At 55.8% G+C, this 26502-nt stretch overlaps 2 protein-coding genes across 2 annotated transcripts; one reads left to right on the plus strand and one right to left on the minus strand.

Annotated features, from left to right (window-relative positions):
- The first annotated feature begins 2581 nt into the window (after positions 1–2581).
- Positions 2582–8951, plus strand: TMEM151B (transmembrane protein 151B). Its single transcript, XM_055406743.2, has 3 exons — positions 2582–2765; positions 4887–5327; positions 5741–8951. Exons 1-3 carry the CDS (start codon positions 2637–2639, stop codon positions 6875–6877), a joined length of 1707 nt encoding a protein of 568 aa, XP_055262718.1. The 5' UTR covers positions 2582–2636; the 3' UTR covers positions 6878–8951.
- A 688-nt stretch (positions 8952–9639) lies between these two features.
- DRC5 (dynein regulatory complex subunit 5) lies at positions 9640–26491 on the minus strand. Its single transcript, XM_055406744.2, has 5 exons — positions 25864–26491; positions 16758–17133; positions 14627–15195; positions 12046–12495; positions 9640–10548 (listed from the first exon to the last, which is right to left on the minus strand). The coding sequence occupies exons 2-5, from the start codon at positions 17035–17037 to the stop codon at positions 10339–10341; spliced, it is 1509 nt and encodes a 502-aa protein (XP_055262719.2). The 5' UTR covers positions 17038–17133; positions 25864–26491; the 3' UTR covers positions 9640–10338.
- Between the last annotated feature and the right edge of the window lie 11 nt (positions 26492–26502).

The following is a 26502-nucleotide window of genomic DNA, read 5'->3' on the forward strand; positions in this document are numbered from 1 at the left end:
CAAATAAAAACAAACAAACAATGTTTTCAGTGACTTTCTTTCCTTCATGAAGGTCTAAGAAGTTGGGGGCATCGAGCCCTTTGCAAGGACACAAGAACTCAAGAGTGTGCAGTGCGCACCTCTGTTATACCCACAGACTGATTTTAAGGAAAAACCTACCCCATTAACCTAGCCAGAAACCTACGCATGTCTGGCTCTAAACCCTAACAGGTATGTGGCAGCCCCTTTTCTGGCCACATGAGGTCAGCATTGAGTCACTGACTGCTTCCAGCACCTAGTCTGCTCTCCAATAGGAAGTCCTTCTGGATACAATTTAGGAATGGGGACAGGGATCATGGCAGTGTCATCTGGAAATATGACCTGGGGACTTTGACTCAAGTCACAGCATGATCAGGGTCCTGACTTCACTCCCTCAGTCCCACTGAGTCTTCTCCAAGGTTCTCTTCTCTCTCTTGTTTTCTGGTTCCCTTTGTCATGCTCCCACTCCCCATCTCTGCCCACTCCAGCCAGACTCATCTTCAGGAAACAGGCCCAGTTGCCATGGTGACCAGCTGGTCAGCTGGCTCCTTCCACAGCCCCCTTTTTTCTCTAGGCTTCCAAGGAGGGGTAATGCATGTGTATGGAGAAAGGGGAGGTGATCTTTTTTCTCTTGAAACAAGCTCTGGGGTTGGCCAAAAGAAGTTGAGCTATCTCTCTTCCAAAGCCCCCTGAAGTGAAGCCAGGAAGGCAGTGGGGCTGGGGGACAGGAGGAAGATTAGAACAACTAAATGGGAAGTGTGAAGATCCTATCTGGGTTAGGAAAGGCCAGGATTAGGACCTCTGCTGTCTATCTGCAGTAAGTACTGAATTAGGTGAAATGAACTGAAACCAGAAGAGGAGTTAGAATTAGTTGTGGGCAGGACTTCTCAAAAAGTATGGGTAGGAGAGAGACATTGGAATGAGCCAGTAAGGGAGATTCCTCCTCTGCCACGGGGATGAAGGAGAACCATGCCTTTTGGGACCATACTCTCCCTCGGTTTGGGCAGGGAGGATGGACTCACTGACCTGGGGAGGATCACACAGGCTGGGTAGTACTGAGGTGACAGGCAGATATCCAGGTTTTGCCTCAAGCTGACCTCCGACCCCTGAAGATCCCCATGGACTTTTGAATGGGAAAGGTCTGGATTCTAGGACCACTCTGAGGACCAGCAGGTGACCTTGAGTAAGCCCCTCACCTCCTGTCTGCCTTGGTTCCTTGTGGGTAAATGGGGAAAGTCACTATATGTCAAAGACTAATGTAGCGCATGACACACAACAGCCTTCCTCGATGAATGTGCGCACACAGATGGATGGAGCATAGCCTTTATCGTATTCATTCATAATGACAGGCTTCCATGTCCTTCTTCCCCGTTAGACTTTGTGCTCCTTGAAGATGGGAAATTGTATTTTGCATTTCTATACAGGGCACAGGAGGTTCTTAATACTTTTTTATTGAATGGATGCATTCAGGAATGAATGAATGGCAGCTTTCTTTCTGCCCCTAACTGGGGTGGGAAAGAGCACTGTGGGTGGATGACATGAAGGGACAGGCGACCTGCAGTCACTCAGCCTAGCCTGTGACCTATGACTTGGCCTCCTACACTCAAAGTCAGAGCTTTAGAGATTGTTCAGTCAACTTTCTCAACTGCACAAATGGGGAAACTAAGGCTCAGAGAGGGGAAGGCATTTGCCCAAGGTCATACAGCTAATGACAGAGCCAGGATTAAGACTCTCTTCTCAGGTTTCCTGATCTCCAGTCTAGGGCAATGTACACACTTCATTGCTTCTCTGGGGCTTTTCTTCCAGGATAGAGAGCTAGTTCAGTGAAGTCTGGTTTCAATATCCTCTTTTCCGCCCTCTGCTCGTCCTTCCTCACATCCAGCTCCAATCCGTTCCTTTTCAGCCTTTCCCAACCTTTTCAGCTGGGTCTGGCCTCTGAAGTCTGGCTCCTGCCTTAACCCTTTACCATCCAACTGGGAATGAGGATCTTGCCTAGGGTTCCCAAACTCAATTTCCTCTCCCCACCCTCAGCCCTGGGAACTTGCGAGAACCAACGGTGGGGAGGGATGTTAGTTGGCCGCTGGCGCCCCCTCTGCGAATAGACGGAGAGGAGTTTGGGCTCAGTTTCTCCTCCTCGGAAGAAGGATGGCGGGGGTGCGGGTAGTGAGCGGGGAGGGGAGAGAGGAAGGGGTGCCGGGAGCCCCTGTTGCTTGTCCCCTTTGGGGTGGCTGTTAGGTAGGCTTGGGGAAGGCGGGGTTTGGGGGGCCGGGGGCGGGGCTCCTGTGCTGGGAGGAAGGGGGGGCGCGCTGGCTCCAGCTCCGCTCAGACAAAAGGCGGCGGCGGGAGCGGGCGGGAGGCGGAGCGGCGCCGCGAGGGCCTCAAGGTGACACCCGCCCCCGGCCCCGGCCCCCCCAGCCCGGCCCCCAGCCCGCCTCCCCATCCCCATCCCCAAGCCCCGTAGCCGCGGTGCCCTTTCCAGGCCCCCTCCCCCCGGCGGGGGGTGGGGAGCAGCGAGGGCCCCGCCCCCTCCCGCCCCCCTCCCCAGAGCCGGCGCAGGATGCCCCCGGCCCCCGGCAGCCCCCCGGGAGGCCCTGAGCTCGACGCGCCCCCTCTACGCCATGTCCCCCCCTGGCTCGGCCGCGGGAGAGAGCGGCGGCGGCGGCGGCGGCGGCGGCGGCGGCCCCGGGGTCCCGGAGGAGCCCACGGCGGCGGCGGCGGCTACGGACGAGGGCCCCGCCCGAGAGGAGGTGAGAGCCGGTGGCGCCCCTTCCCCGGGCGCGGTCGTCCCTTCCCCGGGCGTGGCGCCCCTTCCCCCGCCGGTTCCGCCGCAGCGCGCCCGGCGCCCCGCACCCCGAGCCGGCCGCCGCAGCCGCCGCAGTCCCGCGCCGCTACCCCCGCCCGGCGGCCGGAGCTGTCCGCGGTGTCGGGGAAGGGGCCGCGCCGGGGGCGGGGCTCGGGGGGTCCCGGGCAGGGGGAGGGGCCTAGGGGCGGAGCCTCGCGGACCTCGGTGAGTGGGGGTGGGGACGGTAGCCAGGATCCTCTCTGGCGGAGGGAGATGCTCTCTAGAAGGCCAGGAAGGGTGACTTGGCGGGGCTGCGGGAGGCAGGAGAGTACCTGCCAGGTCCACGGAGGAAACGGTGGTGGTACCTGAGCTGGGGTCCTAAGAAGGTCAAATGTGTGCCGAAGCCATCCCCCTTGAGGTCACTGGGACTGTCTGTGTGGGGGATGTGCGCCTCTCTCATCCAAGGTCCCTGTAGCATCCCCCTCCAAGGCACTCCCAGGAATCCTTCCAGGTGTTGGTACCACCGAGCATACCTACCCCTCGTCGGGGGCATACTAAACCTGGAGACAAAGCGATGAAAGGAAGTACCAGGGGCTCCCCAGTCTCCCATGCACGCTGGTGCAGACACTGCACACGGCACTAGGGCAGAAGCACACAGGCAGGACCTGCAGGGAGGGCCCCTTTCACACGCACTCTCACTGGGACAAGCACACACTCAAGTGGACATGCAAAGGGGCACATATGCACTCCCCAAGGGCGAGGTTCCCACAAAGGCACATGCACCCTAATCTTGTCTGCATGTGCTGAGTACTATTTCCTAACCCAGCCACCTAACTGTACTTCCAGATCTTTCCTTGGATTTCACACTTCACACCAGTCCAGGGCCCACTGCTTGTTATTGTGCCTTTCCTCTCTCCACCTTTTCTCCCTTCCCCCGGGGAGCCTCCAGGTCTAGGCAGGGGAATGGAAGGAATAAGTCAGGATCTCAGCAGGAGGGTGTGTGGAGGGTTCCTAAAGCTAGACGGTGGGGGGAGCAGAGGGAAAGCCCAGGCCGCCACCAGATGTCTGACTCAGTGTACTTGTCCTTGAGTGGCTGTGGGTGCCAGCACCCAGAATGCAAAGAGAATGAGGCCCTGCTTTCAAGAGCACCCAGTCTAGTGGAGGAGCCAGACACATAAACAACTCACTGGGACCACCCCAGGGCAGAACATGATTTAGTGATTTAACAAGCCTGGGTACTGAGAACTGTTTTCTCTTGACAAAGGGCTGGGCTGCAAACATCTTCCTCCTTGCCTCCCATCCCCACCCCTGTCTCCCATCCCCTCTCCCCAGCCATATGCCTTTGCCCTTCTGGATATATCCTCCTGGACCACCTGCTGCTCAGGGACACAAACCCACTGCTTTCCATCTTAGAACAGGGGTAGGATGTTAGGGAGACTTGCTAGGGACCTGGGGTCCAGAGTGTGGGGAAGGAGACAGCGCGTGGGGTTTCCTGGGAGGTATGAGGGAGGTGGATAGGTCCGAGGAAGTGGCTCCTCCTAAGTTCTGGAAAAAGGGAGGGCCGCACCTGTGAAGTGGGAAGGGGATGTCAGTGGGCCCCTCCCTCCTTTCCTAGAATACTTGGAAGGGGTCCGGGCTGGGGACCTGCCTTCGCTGATGCCTGTCTGTCCTCCCTGTCTTCCCTACCCACACCTTCTCCTGTTTCACTGCCATCTTTGTATCTGTCTTTGGACTGTTCCTCTGGGTGCCATCCTATCCATCTGTGTCTTCTTTGCTACCTTGGCCTTCTCCCTTCACCCCTGGCTCTGATCCCTCTGCCTCTCGGGGTATCTCTCTGCACTTCCCCAAACTGGCATTCCGCTCCTTTTTCCTGTCCTCATGGCTCTCTCTGGGTCACTTCTGTGTTTATCTCGGTCCTGGCCTCCCATCTTGGTCTGATTCTTCTCTCCACATCCCTGTCTGTCTCTGCCTGTCATCTCGGGTGCTGGCCTCTGGCCCTCCCTTCCCACATTCATCTCTGTACTGGGTCTTGCCACTCCGTCTCACTCCCCAATCATCTCGGCCCTCTGCCTGCCCATTTGAGCAGCAGCGTCCCATCCAGCCCTCTTTCACCAAGTCCCTCTGCCGTGAGTCCCACTGGAAGTGCCTGCTGCTCTCGCTGCTCATGTACGGCTGCCTGGGGGCGGTGGCCTGGTGCCACGTCACCACGGTGACCCGCCTCACCTTCAGCAGCGCCTACCAGGGCAACAGCCTCATGTACCACGACAGCCCCTGCTCCAACGGCTATGTCTACATCCCTCTGGCCTTCCTGCTCATGCTGTATGCCGTCTACCTGGTGGAGTGCTGGCATTGCCAAGCCCGCCACGAGCTGCAGCACCGGGTGGACGTGAGCAGCGTGCGAGAGCGCGTGGGCCGCATGCAGCAGGCCACGCCCTGTATCTGGTGGAAGGCCATCAGCTACCACTACGTCCGCCGCACGCGCCAGGTCACCCGATACCGCAATGGAGACGCCTACACCACCACCCAGGTGAGGAGCTGAAGGGGAGCACAGGTTGGTCCGGATGGGAGGGGATGGGTTGCTGGGACCCTGCCCGACTGTCCCCAGGGAGAGCACACCCAGCAGTGAGCTCTTGTGGGCACTGCCACAGGAGAGCAATGACCACCACCATCATAATAACAGCAAACACTAGCAGACAGGTTCTGCTCTAAGTACTTTACCAATATCTAAGTAAACAGCTAGTATATGGTGGAGCTGGGATTTGAAGCCCGGCAGTCTTGACTCCAGGGCCTGTGTCTCTGGAGATGATAGGATCCTCCCTGGCTCCAATCGGGAGCTAAGCCAGGACAGGCTGAGGGTTCGATCAGGCGCCTAGAGCTGCCATGGGGCGGACGAGGGTGAGCGGACTGAAGCGACCCCTGCTGCCTTCCCCGGCGCCGCAGGTCTACCATGAGCGCGTGAACACGCACGTGGCCGAGGCCGAGTTCGACTACGCGCGCTGTGGCGTCCGCGACGTGTCCAAGGCGCTGGTGGGGCTGGAGGGCGCGCCGGCCACCCGGCTGCGCTTCACCAAGTGCTTCAGTTTCGCCAGCGTGGAGGCCGAGAACGCGTACCTGTGCCAGCGCGCGCGCTTCTTCGCCGAGAACGAGGGCCTGGACGACTACATGGAGGCGCGCGAGGGCATGCATCTCAAGAACGTGGACTTCCGCGAGTTCATGGTGGCCTTCCCCGACCCGGCCAGGCCGCCCTGGTACGCCTGCTCGTCCGCCTTCTGGGCCGCGGCGCTGCTCACGCTGTCGTGGCCGCTGCGCGTGCTGGCCGAGTACCGCACGGCCTACGCGCACTACCACGTGGAGAAGCTCTTCGGCCTGGAGGGCCCGGGCTCGGCGGGGGGCAGCGCCGGCGGCGGCCTCAGCCCCAGCGACGAGCTGCTGCCGCCGCTCACGCACCGCCTGCCGCGGGTCAACACGGTGGACAGCACGGAGCTCGAGTGGCACATCCGCTCCAACCAGCAGCTGGTGCCCAGCTACTCGGAGGCGGTGCTCATGGACCTGGCGGGGCTGGGCGCGCGCTGCGCCGGGGGCGCGGCCGGGGGCTACGCGCCCACCTGCCGCTACGGCGGGGTGGGTGGGCCGGGAGCGGCGGGCCTGGCCCCGTACCGGCGCAGCTGCGAGCACTGCCAGCGCGCCGTCAGCAGCTCGTCCATCTTCTCGCGCAGCGCGCTGAGCATCTGCGCCAGCCCGCGGGCCGCCCCCGGGCCCGGAGGAGTCGGGGCGGGCTGCGGGGGCAGCCGCTTCTCTCTCGGCCGCCTCTACGGCTCCCGGCGCAGCTGCCTGTGGCGCAGCCGGAGCGGCAGCGTCAACGAGGCGAGCTGCCCCACCGAGCAGACGCGACTGTCCAGCCAGGCCAGCATGGGGGACGACGAGGACGACGACGACGAGGAGGAGGCCGGGCCGCCGCCGCCCTACCACGACGCCCTCTACTTTCCCGTGCTCATCGTGCACCGGCAGGAGGGGTGTCTGGGCCACAGCCACCGGCCGCTGCACCGCCACGGCTCCTGCGTAGAGACTTCACTGTGACCCCGGGTCCCCGGGACCGGCCCGACGGCCTCCTCCCTGCCCCTTGCCGGCCGGCGCGCCCCGCGGGTGGAGCAGGGGGAGTCACGAATGCGGCCGAGGCCGTGCTGGGAACGGCGGGGGTGAGGAGGTGGGAGGCGGGGGTCGCGGGCCAGACTCAGATGGGGCCGCTCCGACAGCCCCCTCTTCTTCCTGTACATAAAGACACAGCTGGGGGGCGGGGGGAGACAATCCCACCCAGCAGAGCCGTCTTTTCCAGGCCTGCCCGCCCCTGAGTTCCTAGGGGGTCAACTCCCTTTCCGACACACACACTCGCACCTTGGAGATTCCCTGTCCCGCCTTTCAATGGATCCAATGACTGTTACGTGGCTACTGCGCCCTGGGACCCGCCATGGGCTCTGTCTCCAGGGAGAGGCCCTCGCTGTGCAGCTGGGGAGGTTTGGAGGCCAGCGGGCAAGGGCCGCCCGGCTTTGGCTTTCTTTTCTTGCTGCAGCCTGATCCTGCCGGGGCCTCTCTCTACCAAGGGGGCAGTGGTTCGGAGAACAGCAGGGCTGGCTTCCAACCAAGCTAATGGATTCAGTGGGTCTGAGGCCGGGCCCAGGTGTCAGCCGTGGTACTCCATCTCAAAGCCCTGGAGATGTTGCTCTCCTCTTCCTGGCGCTGGCCGCAACAAGATCCGAAGATCGGGGTTTCCTTTCCGCCACTCCCACTGCTGTTGTTTATCTCCCTGGGCCCCCGGGAGGTTGGGTCCTGGGGGGACCATACTCACCACAGCTTTCCTTCCCCAGCCTGCTCCCTGGCTCTGAAGAGCTGTTGCCAGGGTGAGGGGGAAGGCAAACTGTGGAGGGCAGGGCACCTCAGTCGTTTAAATTTCAGCCTCTTTACCTAGGTTCTGGGAGAGCACCTCCTTCGGGTGGCATTCCTTCAAGCTGACCAAGGCGTACGACTCAGCGGGGAGACTAGGAGACAGGCCCCGGGTGACAACAAAGAACTCAGGAAGCAAGTGGGAGTTGGAGAGGGTCACAAAAAGACCCTCAAAGGTGGGGGTGTCCGTGGGGGCAGCCCCTTGGCTCCCCCGTGTTTGTGGGGAGGGGTGGAGTGGTCGTCCGCAAGCTGAGCCTCTGCGGGGCTGAGGACCTTGTCACGAGCCCAGCTGGATGTTCTGTTCCAGTGGCGAGGTCAGAGGCAGGAATTCTCTAAATCTTGCCCGATCCCTCTGTCCTCCCCTAGCCCGTGAGCTGAAGCCCTGCTGTGTGTCCCAGGGTCTTCAAAGGGGCATGCTGTCACCACCCCAGGGCACTGACCCCATGTGCTGTCCCTCACCTCTCCTACCCTGATGTGCTTCCGTGTGCATGTCTGTGTACAAAACCCCTGCCCGCCCAGCTCCCCTGGCTAACGTTTTCCCAGCTGACTTAGCGCCTAGGGAGTGAGCTCACATTTGCAGCCAGAGAGGATAGCCCTCAGCCTCGACATGGCTCGCCCCTGATGCTTCTCACTTCATCTGAGCCATCAGAGCCGCTCCTCTCCCCTCTTCCTCCAGCCCGGCCAGGTCCGCCCCGCCCAGGGCGTGGCCTCCACCTATGCAACATCTCCTCTGGCTCACCTGCTCCCCTTCCCTGGGGAGTTGGGAGGGCACAGATTGTGGGGACACCATGGCCTGTGGCACATTGGGGTTGAGCTTAACTTTCAGGTGGAGATGGCTGAGTGGGAAGGGGAGGAGGCTGGAGAAGGGGAGGCTTGGGCAGGCGGGGACAGCTGCCCACTAGGTTTCCCTGGCAGCAGTGCCCACCTACTTGCCAGCACTGTGCTCTTCAGGGGCCTGGGGGTTGGAGCACCCCTCTTTCCTTTGAATGGATGTCTGTGAGGTACAGGTGACGAGCTGTGGCCTTGGCACCCAGTTCTTGGCCAGCTGGCACCTGGATGTCACACCCTTGTCTGGGGTATCCTGGCCACCTCATGGCTCTGGGGAAGGGAGGAACTCAGCTCCCTGCGTCAGGCAGATGCCTGAGACAGAACCCGAGCTGGGAGGAGGGGAGAGGGGAGGGGCTGTGATTATTTTTGCCTGTATTGACCGTTTCTGCCTAGGTCTTCTCACACTGACAGCCTCACACTTCCCACATACGCACAGACCTAGAGAGAAACCAAGTCTTTGGTCTATTTTCTTGGTAGCTTTATTGATTGCCAGGGAAAACGAAAACCAGAAATATTAATCTCTAAAATTAAACTTTACACTGAATGTTCTTGTTTCTCTAATTAGAACCTCTGCTAGCAGCTGTGGCTATGTACACTCACACACACCCTCACACCTATAAGTTTGCACTCCGGAACTGTCAGAGGGTGTCAGGCACAGACAGACTTGAAGTTGCCCAGACAGGCACACACGTGCGGTCACTCCCAAGCCCTCTTTGGTGCTCTGCTCCGTGCCTGCTTGTTGGAAGGAGTCCCTGGAAGGTGCTCCTAGGCTGTGGTTGCAAACTGTGACCCACCCTTTGGAAACAGGGCTAGGGGTTCAGTCTGCAGAGGATGGGCCCTGGGGCTCAGCCTGAATCCATCAGGAGATCCTCTCATGGCCTCATGGGGAGATGTGATTCCTGTGGATGTGGCCCCAGGATGGGTGGTCATAGAGTGATGGGGACTTGTGGAGGGTGCCTGGAAGGTTTCATGTGTCCTGGGACAAGGGCTTGTGGGGTGGGCTGGGCCTGGCTGGGGAGAAGACAGGTCTCTGTCAACTGGGTGCATCACACTGTGGCCTTTCTGTCGTGGATTTCCAAGCGCAAAGATTGTATAAATCAAACTGGTGGATAATAAAGTTGCGGATGACTCACTGACTCCCCTCCCAGGGTCACACCTCTCTCACCATCTCCCAGTTCTGTGAGCAGCTCTTTGGGGAGGCTGATGGAACTGAGCCCCTCCGGTCACCTCTGTTTCCTCCTGCCCAGGTTGGGGGGAGGGTGCACTAGGGGTGGCAGGACCTGCAGAACTGGAAAACTTAAGGAGAGTCAAGTAAGAGGGGGGTGGCATCTGCAGGGGTGAGGGTGGAAGAGCCAGGCAGAGCTCTGCTGAAGCCCGGGGTGGAGGAGAGAGTGTGTGCTTGAAGGTCAAGACGTCAAGGGTCTGTTTGGTAGAGAGAACAATGGTGGGGAGGAGGGTGGTTGGGGACATGGGCAGCCCCTGTGGGAGAGTCTGGGCCTCACTGTCTCGAAGGGTCGGCTTTCTGTGTTCTGGGAAGAAGTCAGTCATTTCAGTGAGTCCGTTCATATCCTCTCTCTAGGTCCAGGGCTAAGTCCCACTTCCTACCTCTATCCCAGGCTCCTTCCTCTCCTCACAGATCCCTGCAGAACCTCAATCGCTCACCCCAAAGATACTCTTGGTCTCCCCTCTCCCTCCCTCGGGACCAGAGCAGGCATGGCAGAGGCATGAAATGAGGGGTGGGGCTGGGGCAGTGACCCAGCCCTGATCCCATCTTATCCCGCAGGATTCTCAGGGCCCTTGGCAGTGACTGGGGACATGAAGTGGCTGGGATTCAGGGCCCGCTGGCGGGCTGCTTCACGATTGGCACAGAGGGCCTGGCCGATGAGGTACTGGCTCTCCTGGGCGATGTCTGACAGGCGCAAATCAAACTCCAGGAGGGTCTTGTTGTCTGACATACCTTCCAGGAGCTGCTTGCCGCCATCCTGGGTCAGGAATACAAAGGAAAGGGTCACTTTCCACCATGACTCAGGACCACACACAGATGGGTGGCTGTGTGCGCACATACAGATGTGACAGGAGCAACAGCTTCACAACACAATCCCTACTTTGTGGAGCGCTTTCTATCCTGTTCCATCTTATTCTCTGAGAAAAATGGTGCTTGAAATCCACTACCTTGACTTGTCAACCCCAATGGTTTGAAAAACATGGTGCCGTGGCAGTGACAATGACTCCATTCTTCTGGTTCAGCCACGAGCATGTGAGACAAATCTGGCTCGTGAGATATAAGGCAGAAGTTTGGAGGGAGTGGCATCTGGGAAGTTTTTTTCTCGTAAAAGAGAAGAAAAGAGAGGAATGGTCTCCTTTTGTTCTGCCTCTGAGCGTAGCCCTATGGGAAGGACGGCCGCCATCTTGGGCCCATGAGAGTCACACAAGAGACAACATGGCCGTGGGGCTGGGTAGGCAGAGCAGAGGTAGCTCAGAAGCACTGAGCCAAGGAACTCACCAACCTCAGAAACGCCTTCTCTGGGGCTTCAGATAATGGGACACAGTGAACGTTCCTCTTATTTAAGCCATTTCCCATTTAATCTTTCTGTTACTTGTAGCCAAGAGCACTCTCTCTGGAGTGAGTGTCTGTGAGCCAGACTGTCTTCTGGGGAGGCTTGGTAGAGGGTGCAGGGCCCTAACTGGAGTGCATGGAGGGCGCCCTCTTCTCTAGGCCTCATAGTTCCAGCCCCTTCTGGGTTGGGAGGCAGAATGCTCGTTTTCTCTGGTTGTGGCCCAACAGTATGTTGCAAAGTCAACTCACTGGGTCACTGAAGCATCTTTTTAAAAAACAGCAGACATTATACAGGAAAACATCAGCATGTATCACAAGCAGTGCGAGTTAAATTTCAATTACGTTGTATCGATGTATGGGTTCACTAGGCACTCATGCAAATTGCATTTCTTACTCAGATTTGGTCAAGATTTGAAAGACACTGTCTGTTGGGAAGGACCCAGGCTTTCAACCTGACTGGATGCTCTCGGGTAACTCACTAACCTCTCTGAGACTATTTTCCATCTATAAAGTGGGGCTATTTTACTAGATAAGTTGAGGGTTAAAGAAAAACTAACGGATACTGGGTCCCTAGCATAGTATAGAATCCCGAGTAGTAGCAACAGCTAGTAAATACTGAGGACCTAGCCAGTATCTGCAATGGTTAACTGCTTTACAGTTAGAAATCGTTTAATCCTCCCGTTAACAACACTTAGAGGTAGATGCTATTACTATTCACATTTTACAGATGGGAAAATGGAGGTCCCAAAAGGTTAAGTAACTTTAACCAAGTGCTAAATGGCAGAGCTGGGGTGAGAACTGGGTGAAGGCTGTGGTCCTAACAATTTCGCGGTAAGCACCGGCGGCAGTCAGATTCCAAGCCCTCCACCCAAGGCCCCAGGGCTTCCCCTTGGCCCTGCACGCCCCAGAAGCCGTGGCTCACCAGCCCGATGTGGTTGCAGGACAGGTTGATGCTGGTGAGCGTGGTGTTGATGGTAAGCACCTGGGACAGGAGGGTCCCGGTGGGCTCGGACAGCTCGTTGCCTCCGAGGTGCAGCGTGGTGAGGCACTTGTTGGTATGCAGGGCGTGGGCAAGCGCCTGGCCGCCCTCATCCTCGATGCAGTTGAGGCGCAGGTTGAGGGAGATGAGGTTGCTGTTGTGCGCCAGGGCGTGAGCCAGCGAATGGGCGCCGGGCGCGCGCACCTGGTTGTTGGCGAGGTTGAGCACGCGCAGGCGGCTGTGGCTCAGCAGCTTGGCGGCGGCGCGCGCGCCCCGGTCCCCGATGAGGTTGTGTGACAGGTCCAGCTCTTCCAGGGCCGGGTGGTCCAGGAGGCTGCGGATTAGGATGCGTGCCTTGTCGTCATCCACCTTGCTTCGGGTCAGCCTGAAGATCTGTGGGAAGCAGGAAGAATGTGCCTGCCTTCATACCTCCCCCAGGTAGAGGAGGGAGGCCTAGGAACGCCCGAGGTTCTGCTCTTTCAAGAACGTGGGTAGGGGGAAGTCTTCCCTGGCTGTCTGGTGTCTGGGGTTCCGAGCTCCCAGTGCAGGGGGCTCAGATTAGGGATGGCATCACCGACTCTGTGGACATGAGTTTGAGTGTACTCCGGGAGTTGGTGATGGACAGGGAGGCCTGGCGTGCTGTGATTCGTGGGGTCGCGGAGAGTCGGACACGACTGAGCGACTGAACTGAACTGATGGGAGGTGGATCCCACATGCTGCAATAAAGAGAAGATCCCGCATGCTACAGCTGTGCGTGTGTGCTCAGTCCCTTCAGTCGTGTCCAACTCTTTGCGACCCTATGACTTGTACCCCGCCAGGCTTCTCTGTCTGTGGGATTCTCCAGGCAAGAATACTGGAGTGGGTTGCCATGCCCTCCTCCAGGGGATTCTCCCGACCCAGGGATTGAACCCACATCTCCAGCATCTCCTGCATTGCAGGATTCTTTACTGCTTGAGTCATCAGGGAAGCCCAGGCTGCATATGGGACCCATCCAAAAAAATAAATAGTAAAAAGAGAGAGAGAAGAACTTGGCTGGGAAGGGGGAGAGAGGTGGAGCAGTAAGGGATAAAGTATTCGACACCTGGCTGGTTTTGGGGCAGGGCAGGTCTACCCAGCATGACAGTGGTGCAGAACTGGTGGCAACTGGTAGGGAAAAGACTGCCACTTATTGAGTAATGACTACGTGCTGGGCATGGTGCTGCAACATCCCATAGCCATCATCTCTAACCCTCGGCATCCTAGATCGAACAAGTCCTCTGCATTTTACAGAAGAAAATGGAGGCTTTGAGTGGAAACCTCATTTGCTCAGAGTCACACAGTGATGAATCCGTGGAGGCAGGTTTTGAATCCAGGTCTGTTGGATGAGTCAGCCCTTCGCTGCACAGTCCTAGACTTTTGTGAGGTGATAACCCACTCTAGTTTGCATTTCTCTAACAATTAGCTAAATTGAGCATCTTTTCATGTGCCCGTTGGCCATCTTTGGAGAAACATCTAGGTCTTCGGGACATTTTTGGATTGGGTTGTTTTGTTGTTGTTATTGAGTTGTATGAGCTGCTTGTATGTTATGGAAATTAAGCCCTTGTCTGTTGCATTGTTTGCAAATATTATTCCCAGTCTGAAGGTTGTTTCTTTGTTTTATGGCTTCCTTTGCTGTGCAAAAGCTTATGCATTTGATTAGGATCCATTTGTTTCTGTTTTTATACATTGGTTTTAAACACATGCAAGTTTCTTCTTAAGGAAACCCAAACCCCTCATCTGTTACTGCTCTACCTTTCTCTCCTTTCACAGCTGAGTTCTCGAAAAAGCTGATCTGTCTCCTCACTTCTCATTCTCTCCACAAACGCCTCTGATCTGGACTCTGCTCCTGGCACTCCACTGACATAGCTTCCCCTCAGTGACCTCCAAGTTTGCTACATCCGGTCCTCAGCTCCATCCCAGCCCACTGCTGCTCACCCCGCTTCTTGAAACGCCTCCCTCCCTAGGCTTTATGATACAATGCCATGTCCTCCTTTTCCTCCTCTGATTCTTGGCATGCTCTCCTTGCTCTCCTTCTTCCAACCAGAATATTTGGGACATACTTAACCTAAAAAAAAAAAAATCGTTGTGTATCTGAAATTCAGATTTAACTGGATGTCCGTATTTTTATTGGTAAATCTGGCAACCCTATTTGAGTTGCAATTTCGCATTTATATGATTGCTGATTAGTGCCTTTTATCCCCACCAGACTGTCAGCTGGAGAGCGCATATGGTCTAATTGTGCTCACTGTGGAATCTTCAGCACCTAGGACAGGGCCCGGGGTGCAGTTGAGTGTTGGATTAATAGCTGGTGAATGGTCCCGGCAGAACCTTGTGCGTTTCCGCATTCCCAGAACCCAGCTTGGTCCAGGGCCACCAAGGACACTTGGTCAAGGAGAGAGAAGGAAATAGGAGCTAGAAGGCAGTGATGGAGGAGGAGGGGAAGGGGAGAGGGACTCAGAGAGATGCTGAGAATGGGAGGTGGGGGGAGGCTGGGGGTAGGTGGTACCTTGAGGGTGTGGCAGGCCTTGATGGTGGCCGCCAGGGAGTGGCAGTCGCGGTAGGTGAAGAGGAAGAGGTTCCACTCGAAGTTCATGCCACAGTCCTTGACACCGTATACCAGGTCCAGCTCCTCCAGATGGCTCAGGCCAGCCACCAGGTTATCCAGTTGGTAGTGGTCCATGGCCGGTTCCTCCATCTCCCCTTCGCTGCCGGAATCGGACTGATCCCCGCCACGGGGCGGGGCTGGGAGCTGCACGGGCGGAAGGAACTGATCCACCCGGATGGCGCGCACGTAGTTCCTGCAGAGCGGCAGCAGGTTGAGGATCACCGCGGGGTCGGTGGTGTTCGGGATGAAGTGTTTCAGCAGGTTCTCCAGGTGCAGCTCAAAGAACATGCGCTTCCAGCTGCCGCCATGATTGTCCACGTGGCACACGGGCCACCGCTGCGTGCAGCAGCGGCGCCAGTAGCTCTCATCATCGATCAGGTTGGCAGTCACAGCCAGCGGCAGGTCAGGAGACAGGTGGCTGAGGACCTTCTTCTGATGCTCTGGGAGCAGTTGCTTCAGGATGGGGTTGTCTTTGGGAGCAAGAAGAGGCAAATAGGAGGCACAGTGTTGGGGACACTGCACTGTGGTACTCTGGGCTCAGCCTGTCTGTCTGGGGGCACCCAGGAAAGGGGAAAACCCTCCTCTGCCTTTAGGGAGGCCCAGTCTGTGAGAAGAGATAGCCTTCATTCTCAGGGAGGCTCGATCTGAGGAGGGACACACCATCCCTGACTCTGGGGTGGTCCTGGTTGAAGGTAGACATCTTAGCATCTGGTCTCAGGGAGCTCTCTGTCTGAGACAGAATCCCAGGTCCAGCCCTCAGTTTTTCCTTAATCTAGCAGAGGAGGTAACTCCTGACTTCAGAGGCTCCCAATGTGATTTGATTCATTCATTTCAAGCACCTGCTATGTACCACAGGCTTCCCAGTTGGTGCTAGAGATAAAGAACCTGCCTGCCACTGCAGGAGACATAAAAGAGGCAGAGACGTGGGTTTGATTCCTGGGTCAGGAAGATTCCTTGGAGGAGGACATGGCAACCCACTCCAGCATTCTTGCCTGGAGAATCCCACGGACAGAGGAGCCTGGAGTGCTACAGTCCATAGGGTCACAAGGAGTCAGACACGACTGAAGTGACTGAACATACACGCACGCACTACGTACCACGTACTATCCTTGCATCCTAAGTGCTGAGGATACAAGAGTGAACAAAACAGAGGGAGGCGCTCCATCTTACTAGCGGAGGCGGACTGTAAACAAGTCAAATGAATATATTGTAGGCCTGGTGGTGATAGGTGCCATAGACAACATGATGGCCTCGTCCTCAGAGAGCTCCCCCTCTGGTAGGAGAGGTTGGCGACTCATCTTTGAAAAGGATGAACATTAACAGAGACTAAAGTACAGGGCAAACCAAGGATCTATACACGCCCACAGAAGACTCCAAGAGAGTGGAGGATGGTCAACCAGGGAGGGCTTTCTAGAGGAGGAGGTGGATGTGGTTTGGGCCCGGCTTTGTTGGAGAGAGTGGAAGAGTAAGGAGAGGGCCTGGATATAGAGGGCACAGTGTGGGATGGGGGAGGGGTCTGGTGGGGCCTGGAAGTGGGGATGGCTGGAGAAACTGACTCGGCCTCAGGGTAGGGGGAAGGGAGGAGGTGAGTGGGGATGAGGACATTTTCCTAAAGGAAATCAGTCCTGAATATTCATTGGAAGGACTGATGCTGAAGTGGAAGCTCCAATACTTTGGCCACCTGATGTGAAGAGCTGACTCATTAGAAAAGACCCTGATGCTGGCAAAGATGGAAGTCAGGAGAAGGGGATGACAGAGGGCTAGATGCTTGGATGGCATCACCAACTCGATGGACATGAGTTTGAGCAAGCTCTGGGAGATGATGAAGAACAGGGAAACCTGGCGTGCTGTAGTCCATGGGTTTGCAAAGATTCGGACATGACCGAGGGACTGAACAAGACAAAAGGACATTGTAGGAGAGGGCAGGGACTGCCCCCAGACCCAGCTCTGAGGCCTGGCCTCCAGGCAGTCCCCTCCCACCCTGCCCTACTCCTGGCCTTCTCTCTCCCAAGCCAGGAGGCAACAGACTCACTCTGGAAGTTCTTGACAATGTGCTGAATGCAGAGCTCTGTGAGGAGGGGCACGATGGCCAGCGACCACTCAGCGTCCTCTGCGATGATCCTGCGCATCCGCCGGACCCCAGCCCCAGAACCTGGGCCCTTGGACTTTGCCAAGGATGGGATAATTGGGGTGGGCTTTGAGGGCTGTGGGCCTGTGCTCGAAGTTTGGCCCACAGCAGAAGACCGGTCCTGGGTGGAGGTTGAGGACCGGCTGGGAATCGATGGTGACTCTATTGTCTGGGTTTCCTGCATGCTGGGGGTTGGCAACACAGGGACAGGTGGCCCTTTGGTGATGGCCTCGTGACAGGGAGCTTCTCAGCCAGGCAGATCCTGGGTGCTGGCAGGAACCTGGAGAAAGAGGAGCAGGGAGAATTGTTATTTTGGAGGGTTTCAGTGGGCATTTACCAACAGACATAGCATAAGGTGGTTCTGAAGGGCCAGTCTGGACTAGAGCAGGTCCAGGTGCAAACCCCACCAGCTGGGTGGCCTTGGGCCGGTTATTGAAGCTTTTTGAGTTTCAGATGCTTCCCCTGTGAAATGAGGATAGCAGTTACCAATAAGATGATTGGGAAGAGTGACTAAAATAATGCATCCAAAGAGGCATAGCTTTCTGTGACACACGAAGCTGTAGCAAGCAGCAGAGCCACATTTCAGACAATAATAGCTACGCAGTAATTACAAGCAATTGCTGTATGCTGTCCCTTTTTTTAGTTTTTTTATGCATATCAGCTCATTTGATTCTCACAGAAGCCTTTTTGAGATAGGCGCTGATGGACTAATTTTTTTCCGATGTGAAACTGAAGCTCAGAGAGGTTAACTGAGTTGCCTAAAGTTACACAGCTTATATATAACAAAGGTGGATTAAAACTCAGTCTATTGGGACTTCGTTGGTGGTCCCGTGGTTAAGAATCTGCCTGCAGGGGATATGGGTTTTATCTCTGGTTGGGGAAGATCCCACATTCCACAGGGCAGCTAAGCCCGTGTGCCCACTCTCCACAGCTAGAGAAAGCCCCAAAGACCCTGTACAGAAACAAAGACCCCATACAGCCAAAAATTGGTATATAAATAACAACAACAACTCAGTTTATCAAGTTCAGCCAAAAGGCTGAGGTATGATAAACATTTAGTTCAAAATAGCTCCCCGCCACTAGGCATTTTACAGAAAAATAACTGCCTAACCAGGAGAAGGAAATGGCAACCCACTCCAGTGTTCTTGCCTGGAGAATCCCAGGGATGGGGGAGCCTGGTGGGCTGCCGTCTATGGGGTCACACAGAGTCGGATACGACTGAAGTGACTTAGCAGCAGCAGCAACCAGGAGGAGGGGATGAAGAACAGTATCGGCCAACTGAAGTATAGAAATAGAAATAGAATGGCTGCCAAAATGCAAGCCACATATACTATTTAAAAATTTCTCCTATAGACATTAAGAAAGGAAAGAGAAAACAAGTGAAATTAACTTTATGTTTAAACAAGTATGTCCAAAATATTTAAACATGTAATCAATATAAAAATTATTATATATATAATTATTAGATATATGTATTTAAACCTTAAAAATCTGATGGCTAGTGACTACTGTTTTGGGCAGTGCAGGTCAGAAGGGAAGGCGACGGGAACCAGATCCATACCCTGCCCAGGGCATTAGCACCTCCTTCTCTTCCCTCAGTGGGCTTTAGCTTGTCCCTCCCTCCATCTCCCAATCCCAGTCCTCCAATTTCTCCCAGGCTCTGGGCATTCCAGACAGCAGCAGCGGGAAAGTGTGGGAGGCTACAAGGCAGCTAAATCTGGGGCTGAAGACAGAGGATACATCTGGGCGTGCCGTCACACTGTTTGTCCATTCCCACACCCGTGCTGCAGTGTCCCCTCCCCAGGACCTCGGGAAGAATTGGGTCTGCTCAGCCCAGCACGGAGCTCCTGCTCTGGGTTTGCTCCCTGACTCCATGCACTGGGTAGTGGCCGGTGGGCAGGAACACTGTGAACCAGCAAAGGTGTCCTTGGCAGATGGAGGGGACCAGATGGTGCTCCCCAGTCCTCCAGGCACCTCAAGGAGGAAGAGCCTGGCTGTGTGAATGTGTGTGTGTGTGTATGAGAGAGAGAGAGAGAGAGAGGAAAGAAGGGAGGTGGGAAGAGAGAGAGAGGCAGGAGGGGGCAGTGTAAGGAAGATATCTGTGTATTTTGGTGACACACTTATGCAAATCAAATGCAAATTGACAAACAGATTGGGTCCATGCACTGTGGGACAAGCAGCTGGCGCTTTTTGACTCATGGTCCCTCCGAGGGTGTGGCTGGGAGGGGATGCTGCTTGGAGGCCTCGGATGACTTTGCATTTCTGGCTCTGCCAGGCACTTGCTGTGTGACCTTGGCCAAATTACTCAGTCTGAGTGCCAGTTTCCTTATCTGTCAAAGGGCACAGTAATATCTTCCTATGCAGGCTTCGTGGAGATTCCCCTGAGATAATATTTGAATCATAATAATATTTGACAACAGTGGGACTTCCCTGGTATTCCAGTGCTTAAGAATCCGCCTTGCAATACAGGGGACACAGGTTTGATCCCTGGTCGGGGAACTAAGATCTCATGTGGTCTGGAGCAACTAAGTCCACGAAACCACAAAAAACCAGAGAGTCCGTGTGCTGCAACACAAGATCCTGCAGGAGACAATGAAGGTACTGTGTTCTGAATAAATAAATAAAAATTTTTTAAAGTATTTGGCAGGAGTACTGGAGTGGGCGTGTGGACAGAGGCATTCTTCGGGACAGCGGTTTGGGCTGGGGAGGGAAAGCCCTAGAGACCTGCTTCTGAGTACCAACCTGAGACAGTGTCTTTGAGTGAGGTGCTTTACTTCCTCCAGTGGACACATGAGGGCAAGGCGGTGGTGGTGTTCAGGTCTGGACAGGACGGGTTGGGGGTGGAGGGCTGGCAGTCTGGGACAACAGGCCAGCCCTGGGCCCGCCAGCTCCACATCTGGATGCCTGGGGCTCCCTCCACAGTTCTGGTCTAACATATTCCAGGATTCCCCTTGGTCCCAGACGCAACCCACAACAGTCTTTGGGCCATGCCTGTGGGAGCAGAACCTAGCGTGGCTCTCCAGGCCTCTCTCACAGAACTGCCTGGCTTCACCATCCTGCTCAATGGTCTCTTCTTCCTCCTGGGAAGCCACATGTTGGGAGACCCCTCCTGGGGCCTAGCGGGGTGCTCCCTGGAACAGGGTGGTCCTGTTCTCACCGTCTAATGCCTCACTGTCTTAGGACCTGGCTCCTCAGGTCTGGTCCTAACTGCCTGGCCGCTGTTTGAGCCCGCAGCCTTCTCTGGTAGGACTCTGCATGACCTGCCCAGGGCTTGGTCCAGGGCCCTGAGCCATTGCCTCAGAAGGAGGGGACAGGGTGGCCCTGCATGTGCTCCATGTGCTTGGCTGGTATAAACAAGAGCCCTACTGTCCCGCGACATTCACAGAGACCTCCATACCCTGAGGTCTGATGTCATTTTAAGGGCAAGTGTTGATAATGTTAACCTCATAATAAGGTCAGATTGGTAGTTTTCACTTATCCTGTCTTGATTTTTTTAAAAAACTCAACATCACAGAAATATTTTTGGCAAGCAAATTGTTACCAGACAGAGGATTCTTCTAAGAAGGCTTTTAGTTCCAAATTTTTTTAAAATATATACATACCTAAAAGAATCAATCAAATATAAAACAGAGTATGTTTCGAAGGATAATGGGCATTATGAACTCTTTGCCTGCTGGTTACTAATGTTACAAAGATGGTATCAAGTCACCCGTCCAGACCGGTTCTTCTCAACCACCGCTGGGCTGCTGCTCTCTCAACTCTTCCCCCGGCCTCTCGGACATTCTCCAAAGGCTTCCAACACAGGCTTCTCTGACTCTGCCCATCCCTCAGGGTTGAGCCTTGCCTTCCCTGGTCCTCCTCTTGCTGGGCTGCAGCTTCCCCATCTCCTCTGAGCTCCAGACTCATGGCCGCTGGCCACCTCGAGGCTCCTGCAGACTCAGCCTGCCCCGCAAGAGCACTCGGTGCCTCCACCAAGGCTCTCCTCCTGGCTGCTTACCTTGGCCAGAGGCACCAGGAGCCACCCAGGTGTGTGAACCTGGAAGCTGGGGACTCACCTCTCCTTCAGTACCACCGCCCCCAACCTGGTCACTGCAGTGTCCCCTCAGTTCTGACTCCCTCCCCCGCGGTCCCTCCTCCTCCTTCCTGCTGTGGCCTCAACTCAGGGTGTCACTGTAGCTGCAGCTGCCCCGCACCTGGGTGTGTCATCCAGCACCCAGCCTTCTCACAGCTGCCCTGGCAGGCCTCTGGGTAAGCCCCTGGCTCCTCAACTCAGTGCAGAAGGCCCTCCTTGGCCGGATGCTCTGTTTGAAATAAATCCCTCTCTGCATCTCGAACATGGCAGGCTAATCTGTGCCACCCAGCCTTTGCTCAAACCACTCTTTCTGCCTGGAAGGACTTTCCTGCAGTCTCTGCCCGGGGAAGCAGACCAGCACTGGTATTTTGAGCCTGAACTCAAGCACCATTTCTCCTCTGGAGCCTTTGGCTTTTCTTGTCACCCCCTTCCCTTTGTCAGATCCCCAGTACCTGTGTTGCTTCAATGGACTAATGATCCTCTCCTCACACCCACACTGGACTGTGGGCTCCTCTAGGTGTGGGGACTCTTTTTTTTTTTTTGACTGCACCATGTGGCATGTGGGATCTTAGTTCCCCAGCTAGGGATGAATCCCAGGCCCCCTGCATTGGGAGCATGGAGTCTTGACCACTGGACCACCAGGGAAGTCCTCTTTCTTACTCGTTTTTTTCTCTCTAATCCCTAACCTGGTGTCAGGTCTGCCAGGGAGGCAGCTGGTGTTCTGGGCTGCCCCACCTCCCTCTGATCATAGATTCTGGCCAATAGGAGTGCTCTGTATTGGTCAGAGCAATTGGTTCAGGGGTGCACCTGCTATAAGCCAATCAGAGTCCTTCCTGGGATGTCCAAGTGGAGGTAGACAGAAGGACACACGTCCTTGAAGGATACAGATCCCCTGCTGCTGGAAGCTGTTTCCCTTCACACGGAAAAGGCCGGTCTGCGGGGGCAGGAGGAAGTGCCACCTGGTGGAGGCCAGCAGGAGAGGGAGGTGGACAGAGGGCACTGGGCACCTCCCGCCCCCAGTCCTCATTGCTGAAGGCCCTCTGATGGCCTCCTTCAGCTCTGAGACCTGACTTGACGGCCTTCTGGTTGAGACTATGTCCCGCAATGCAGGGGACGTGGGTTCGATCACTGGTCAGGGAACTAGGATCCCATATGCTGCAGAGCAGCAAAGCCCATGAGCGCGATTAAGACTGGATGCAGCCAAACAGATGTTAAAATAAAAGTCACAGGCATCTTTAGAATGTCCCTCTTGTTAGAGTCTTATTCTACACTGGAGTCCGGGCGGGCTTCTCAACCCCATTTATGGATGAAGAAACTGAAGACCAGACCGGGAAATAACTGGCCCCTGGATATACAGGAGGGCTGGGGCCGGATCAGGAGCTTCGCTGCCCTAACCACAGTGCCCTGCTCTTCCAGTCACTTTCCCACCTAGAAAAGAAAAAAGCCTGTTCTTGTTCCCAGGGAAGCAGGCATCCTGTCTTCACTGCAGAGAGGATGTGTCAGGCAGGGTCTCCCCATGCTGGAAGAGCGACTAGGTCCGTGGCACCCCACGACAGGAATTTCAGGCCCCTGACAAAAGACATGCCTGTTATAGTAAAATGCATTTCCTCCCGAATGAAACGAAATCTTAACAGTCCGTACGTGCTTGTATATATATATATATATATATCCCTATGGGAACCCTGCACTGCTATTTATTTAATTTTATTTTGTGGTTGCACAGCGGGGCTTACGGGATCTCAGCTTCCTGACTGAGGGAACCAAGGGGTTGAAGCCAGGCCACAGCTGAGAAAGGGCTGAGTTCTAACCAGTGGACTGCCAGGGAATTCCCGAGTGAGTGCCTCTTGTGCCATCAGCAGGTGTCCCCCTTGAAGGGTACACCCTGCCCTCAGATGGGGCAAGTGGGGGCAACCAGTGACCCATCATCTCCTGACACCTGTAGGTCATGGACCTATGGGGCCTCACATGCTATGTCGCCAACATCAACCCTGCCACAACCCCTAAGGAAAGGTGACTCCTCCTCCCCCTCCTCCGGCCCCAGCTGTGTCCTCAGGACCAGCATCCAGGTCCTGAAATAGCATTCAGTTCGTAACTCACAGGGCTAAGTGCTAGGGTCTGCTCTCTACATGCCCAGACACAGGCAATAGAAAGGGCCGAGATGTCCTAGTTTGGGCGGGGTTGTCCTCATTTTTGATGGTGGACAAGTGTTCCGTGAACCACCTCCTTGTCTATACATAGCTCTGATTTATTGTATTCTAGGCCAAGTGGCTCAGTGGTAAAGAATCTACATGCCAATATAGAAGATACAGGTTAGATCCCTGGGTCGGGAAGATCCCCTGGAGAAGGGCATGGTAACCCACTCCAGTATTCTTGCCTGGAGAATCCCATGGGCAGAGGAGCCTGGTGGGCTACAGTGCATGGGGTTACAGCGAGTGGGATGTGACTGAGCATGCGCGCAGGCAGCAGCACGGCAGGCCCTCAGTAGCGTGTGCCCAGGAGGCGGCGGCAGAACAGCTAGCTCAGGATTCAGAAGCTACACCGCCTGAGGTCCAACCTCCACTCTGTCCCCAACATCTGGGAGAACCTGGAAAGTCATGTGACCCCACTAAGCCTCCATCTTTCTATCTGCAATATGGGACAATAACTGGGGTTCCTACTTCATAAGATTATCCAGAGGATTAAAGGAGCTAATGTGTGCGCATGCTTGCATGCTAAGTCGCTTCAGTCGTGTCTGACTCTTTGCAACCTCATGCACTGTAGCCGGCCAAGCTCCTCTGTCCATGGAATTCTCCAGACAAGAATACTGGAGTGGGTTGCCGTTTCCTCTTCCAGGGATCTTCCCAACCCAAGGATTGAACCTGCCTCTCTTGTGTCTTCTGCACTGGCAGGCAGGTTCTTTACCACTAGTGCCACCTGGGAAGCCCTAGAGTGAAAGTGTTAGTCGCTCAGTCATGTCTGATTCTTTGTGAGCCCATGGACGATAGCCCACCAGGCTCCTCTGTCCATGGAATTCCCCTGGCAAGAATACTGGAGTGGGTTGCCGTGCACTTCTCCAGTGGATATTCCCAACCTAAGGACTGAACCTATGTCTCCTGCATCTCCTGCATTGCAGGCAGATTCTTTACAGTCTGAGTCACCAGGAAACATGTGTGAGACATTCCATATAGTGTTGGGCCCAGAGCCAACACTCAAGGTAAGTGTTACGTATCATGACAAAGATGTTAGATGCTGTACCTATGTAAGCCTATGAAATCTTCAGACTTATTATTGACAAATATTGTTATTATAACACTATTATCCTCATTTCACAAGCAGGAAACAGGGGCTTAGAGAACTTAAGTAACTTGCTAAGCATCACATAGTAAATGGAGAAGCTGAGCTCTGAACCAATGTCTGTCCAAAGCTGTCCCTCACTTCCCTGCACAAAAGCAGAGACAAATCACGGGATGTTGGCATTGCTTTCTAAATTGCCCAGACTCAGTTGTCACAGCACTTTTCCAGTAGGCCTCTCACTCTCTCCTGCGGGAGCCTGGGGTCACTCTCATTGGTGCTGACCTGGACAGCCCAGGCTCCCTCACTCCCTGTCCCTTCCAGTCAGAGGGCCCTTCTGCAGAACTGATGATCATTTCAGCTTTTGAGACCCCCACGAGGATCCAAGAGATACCGCAGAGCTGTGCTCTCCTGCCCCATGGCCCACACCGGGCCCTCCATGTTCCTCCCAGACCCAGGGTTCAGTGCTCGCGTCTCCCGCACCTTCCCTCCTCTCAGAAATGTCTCGGACCTCCTCCATCTTTCTCAAGTGCCTAGTTAAATCCAAACGCTCTGGGCAGAGGCTCCACCTGCCTGCCCAAATGGGAAAGTTGAAGATGCTAGGGGAGGGGAAGTCCTCTCCCTTTTCTGCTCACCACATCTCTGGTCCTCACCTCCCTTCCTCTGAACTGAGAAGCGGAAGTGCCAAGCCTTCCTTAGGTTCTGTGAGGACCTCTGTGGCCTTGGACACCCCTTCTCGGGGGCTGGGCTTTGACATCCCGTATCCCCCAGCTTCTCTGATGGTGCTTCCTGCTTTCTCAGTCAGTGTTTCCTCAGGGCCCTGGCTTTTGTCTACATTTCCCCAATCCCAGTCCTGCACTGTGTCAGACTCCACCTCAGGGCAAGTCATTCCCATTTGGGAATTCAGAGTTTGTGGAATCACAAAAGAGGGGCAAAAAATTTCCCTGACAGAGTTCCGGCCCAGCACCCCTGGTCTTTTGCTGGTGAGACAGTCTGCACACTTATCACACCCCTGAGCTAGGGTTTCCTCCCAACTGCCCACTTAGATCTGTTGTCTTAAAAAAGAACTCCACCTTCATCCCTGCCTTTGATTCAGACACCCCACCAGGGAAGCTCAGCTCCAAATGCCAGCAAGTCCCTCCCCCAACCCGCCTGGGGTGAAGGGGCCCTCCTTCTCCTTGGTGACCAAGGATAACCAGCTTTGTCATGGGAGGGAGGGAGGTGTAGAAGTGTCTAGACCTGCGGAAAAGGACTGCAGCCCAGGAGCTGGGAATAGAGGTCTGTCTTTCCAGGAAGGCTGGGGCCCAGGAACTAGGGACTGCTCTCCCCCATGACAACTCTCACTCCACTTTCCCCTTTTCCATCTCGGGTGACCCTCCCCTGACTCGCAGGCCCTGGGCCAGTTTGCAGTGGCCATAGAAAGGAAGGAGGCACGGTCAACTTCATATGGGGGTGGGGGCCTCCCATAGGTACAGGCCGGCCCTTCCTTCTCACCGGAGCCAAGGCTGCGGCCACCTGCAGACTTCGGCCGGGTGGGCTGACTCTAGGGGGTGCTCCCATGCAAAGTGTGGGGAGTTGGGGCAGAGAGCTCAGCCCGCTAGGGGAGATCAGGGCCGGGTGTTCTCTCTCCAGAGGTTGCCTCACCGCTCCCGAGACCTGGGCGCTCACCTTCCCGCAGGTCCCCACGCAACGCCGGTTGTTAGGGACGCCGTGCGTCGCTAGGGGGCGGGCCCTCAAGGGCGGTGCGCATGCGTTCTCCCGCAAGCTGGTTTACTCTGCTGTGTGCTGTCCCAGGGCAGGGCTGCCGGACTTCGATGGTTGTCGCCGCGTGCCTCGGCCCAGGATCGATGCAAATACGTGTCCCCATCTAAGGCACTGTGTGGGGCCCGGAGCAGGCATTGGGAACTCTGGCCGCGGGACATGCTTTGTGCGTCCTGGGGACCTGTTTAGGAGCAGTGAGTTTCTGCGGGGAAAGGCGGGGAGCTCCTGGACTGCTACGGGGCTCTTCCTTCTCCGGGCCTTTTGTGTGGAAATGGAGTTGGGGATGACGAGTGGGAAGACGATCCAGGAAAAGCACCAGTGGCCATTCCCTTCCGGAAGAGGACGATGGAAGGGCACGTGCAGTTCTTGAACTCCCCTGAGGCCCTCGGCTGACCCCTGGCTGCAGCATCCCTTTGGCGCCACCCTCGGCCTTTCTCCAGGCTGTCAGCAAGGCTGAGTGGCACCAGGCAGGAAGACCCCAGGCCTCCACAGCCCTAAGCCCGACATCAGGAATGACTAGCTTCTATGAAATGACCAGCTTCTATG

Source organism: Moschus berezovskii, chromosome 23 (genome assembly GCF_049115385.1).
Source record: "Moschus berezovskii isolate FMDL1 chromosome 23, NW_MosBer_1.0, whole genome shotgun sequence".
Classification (NCBI taxonomy): Eukaryota; Metazoa; Chordata; class Mammalia; order Artiodactyla; family Moschidae; genus Moschus; species Moschus berezovskii.

Coding starts and splice junctions, on each gene's coding strand:
- TMEM151B (XM_055406743.2), top strand. CDS start 2,637: ATGTCCCCCCCTGGCTCGGCCGCGGGAGAGAGCGGCGGCGGCGGCGGC. Junction 2,766..4,886: donor AGGGCCCCGCCCGAGAGGAG/GTGAGAGCCGGT, acceptor CCATTTGAGCAG/CAGCGTCCCATCCAGCCCTC. Junction 5,328..5,740: donor ACGCCTACACCACCACCCAG/GTGAGGAGCTGA, acceptor CCGGCGCCGCAG/GTCTACCATGAGCGCGTGAA.
- DRC5 (XM_055406744.2), bottom strand. CDS start 17,037: ATGCAGGAAACCCAGACAATAGAGTCACCATCGATTCCCAGCCGGTCC. Junction 15,196..16,757: donor CATTGTCAAGAACTTCCAGA/GTGAGTCTGTTG, acceptor TTGCTCCCAAAG/ACAACCCCATCCTGAAGCAA. Junction 10,549..12,045: donor CCTGCAACCACATCGGGCTG/GTGAGCCACGGC, acceptor TTCCTGACCCAG/GATGGCGGCAAGCAGCTCCT.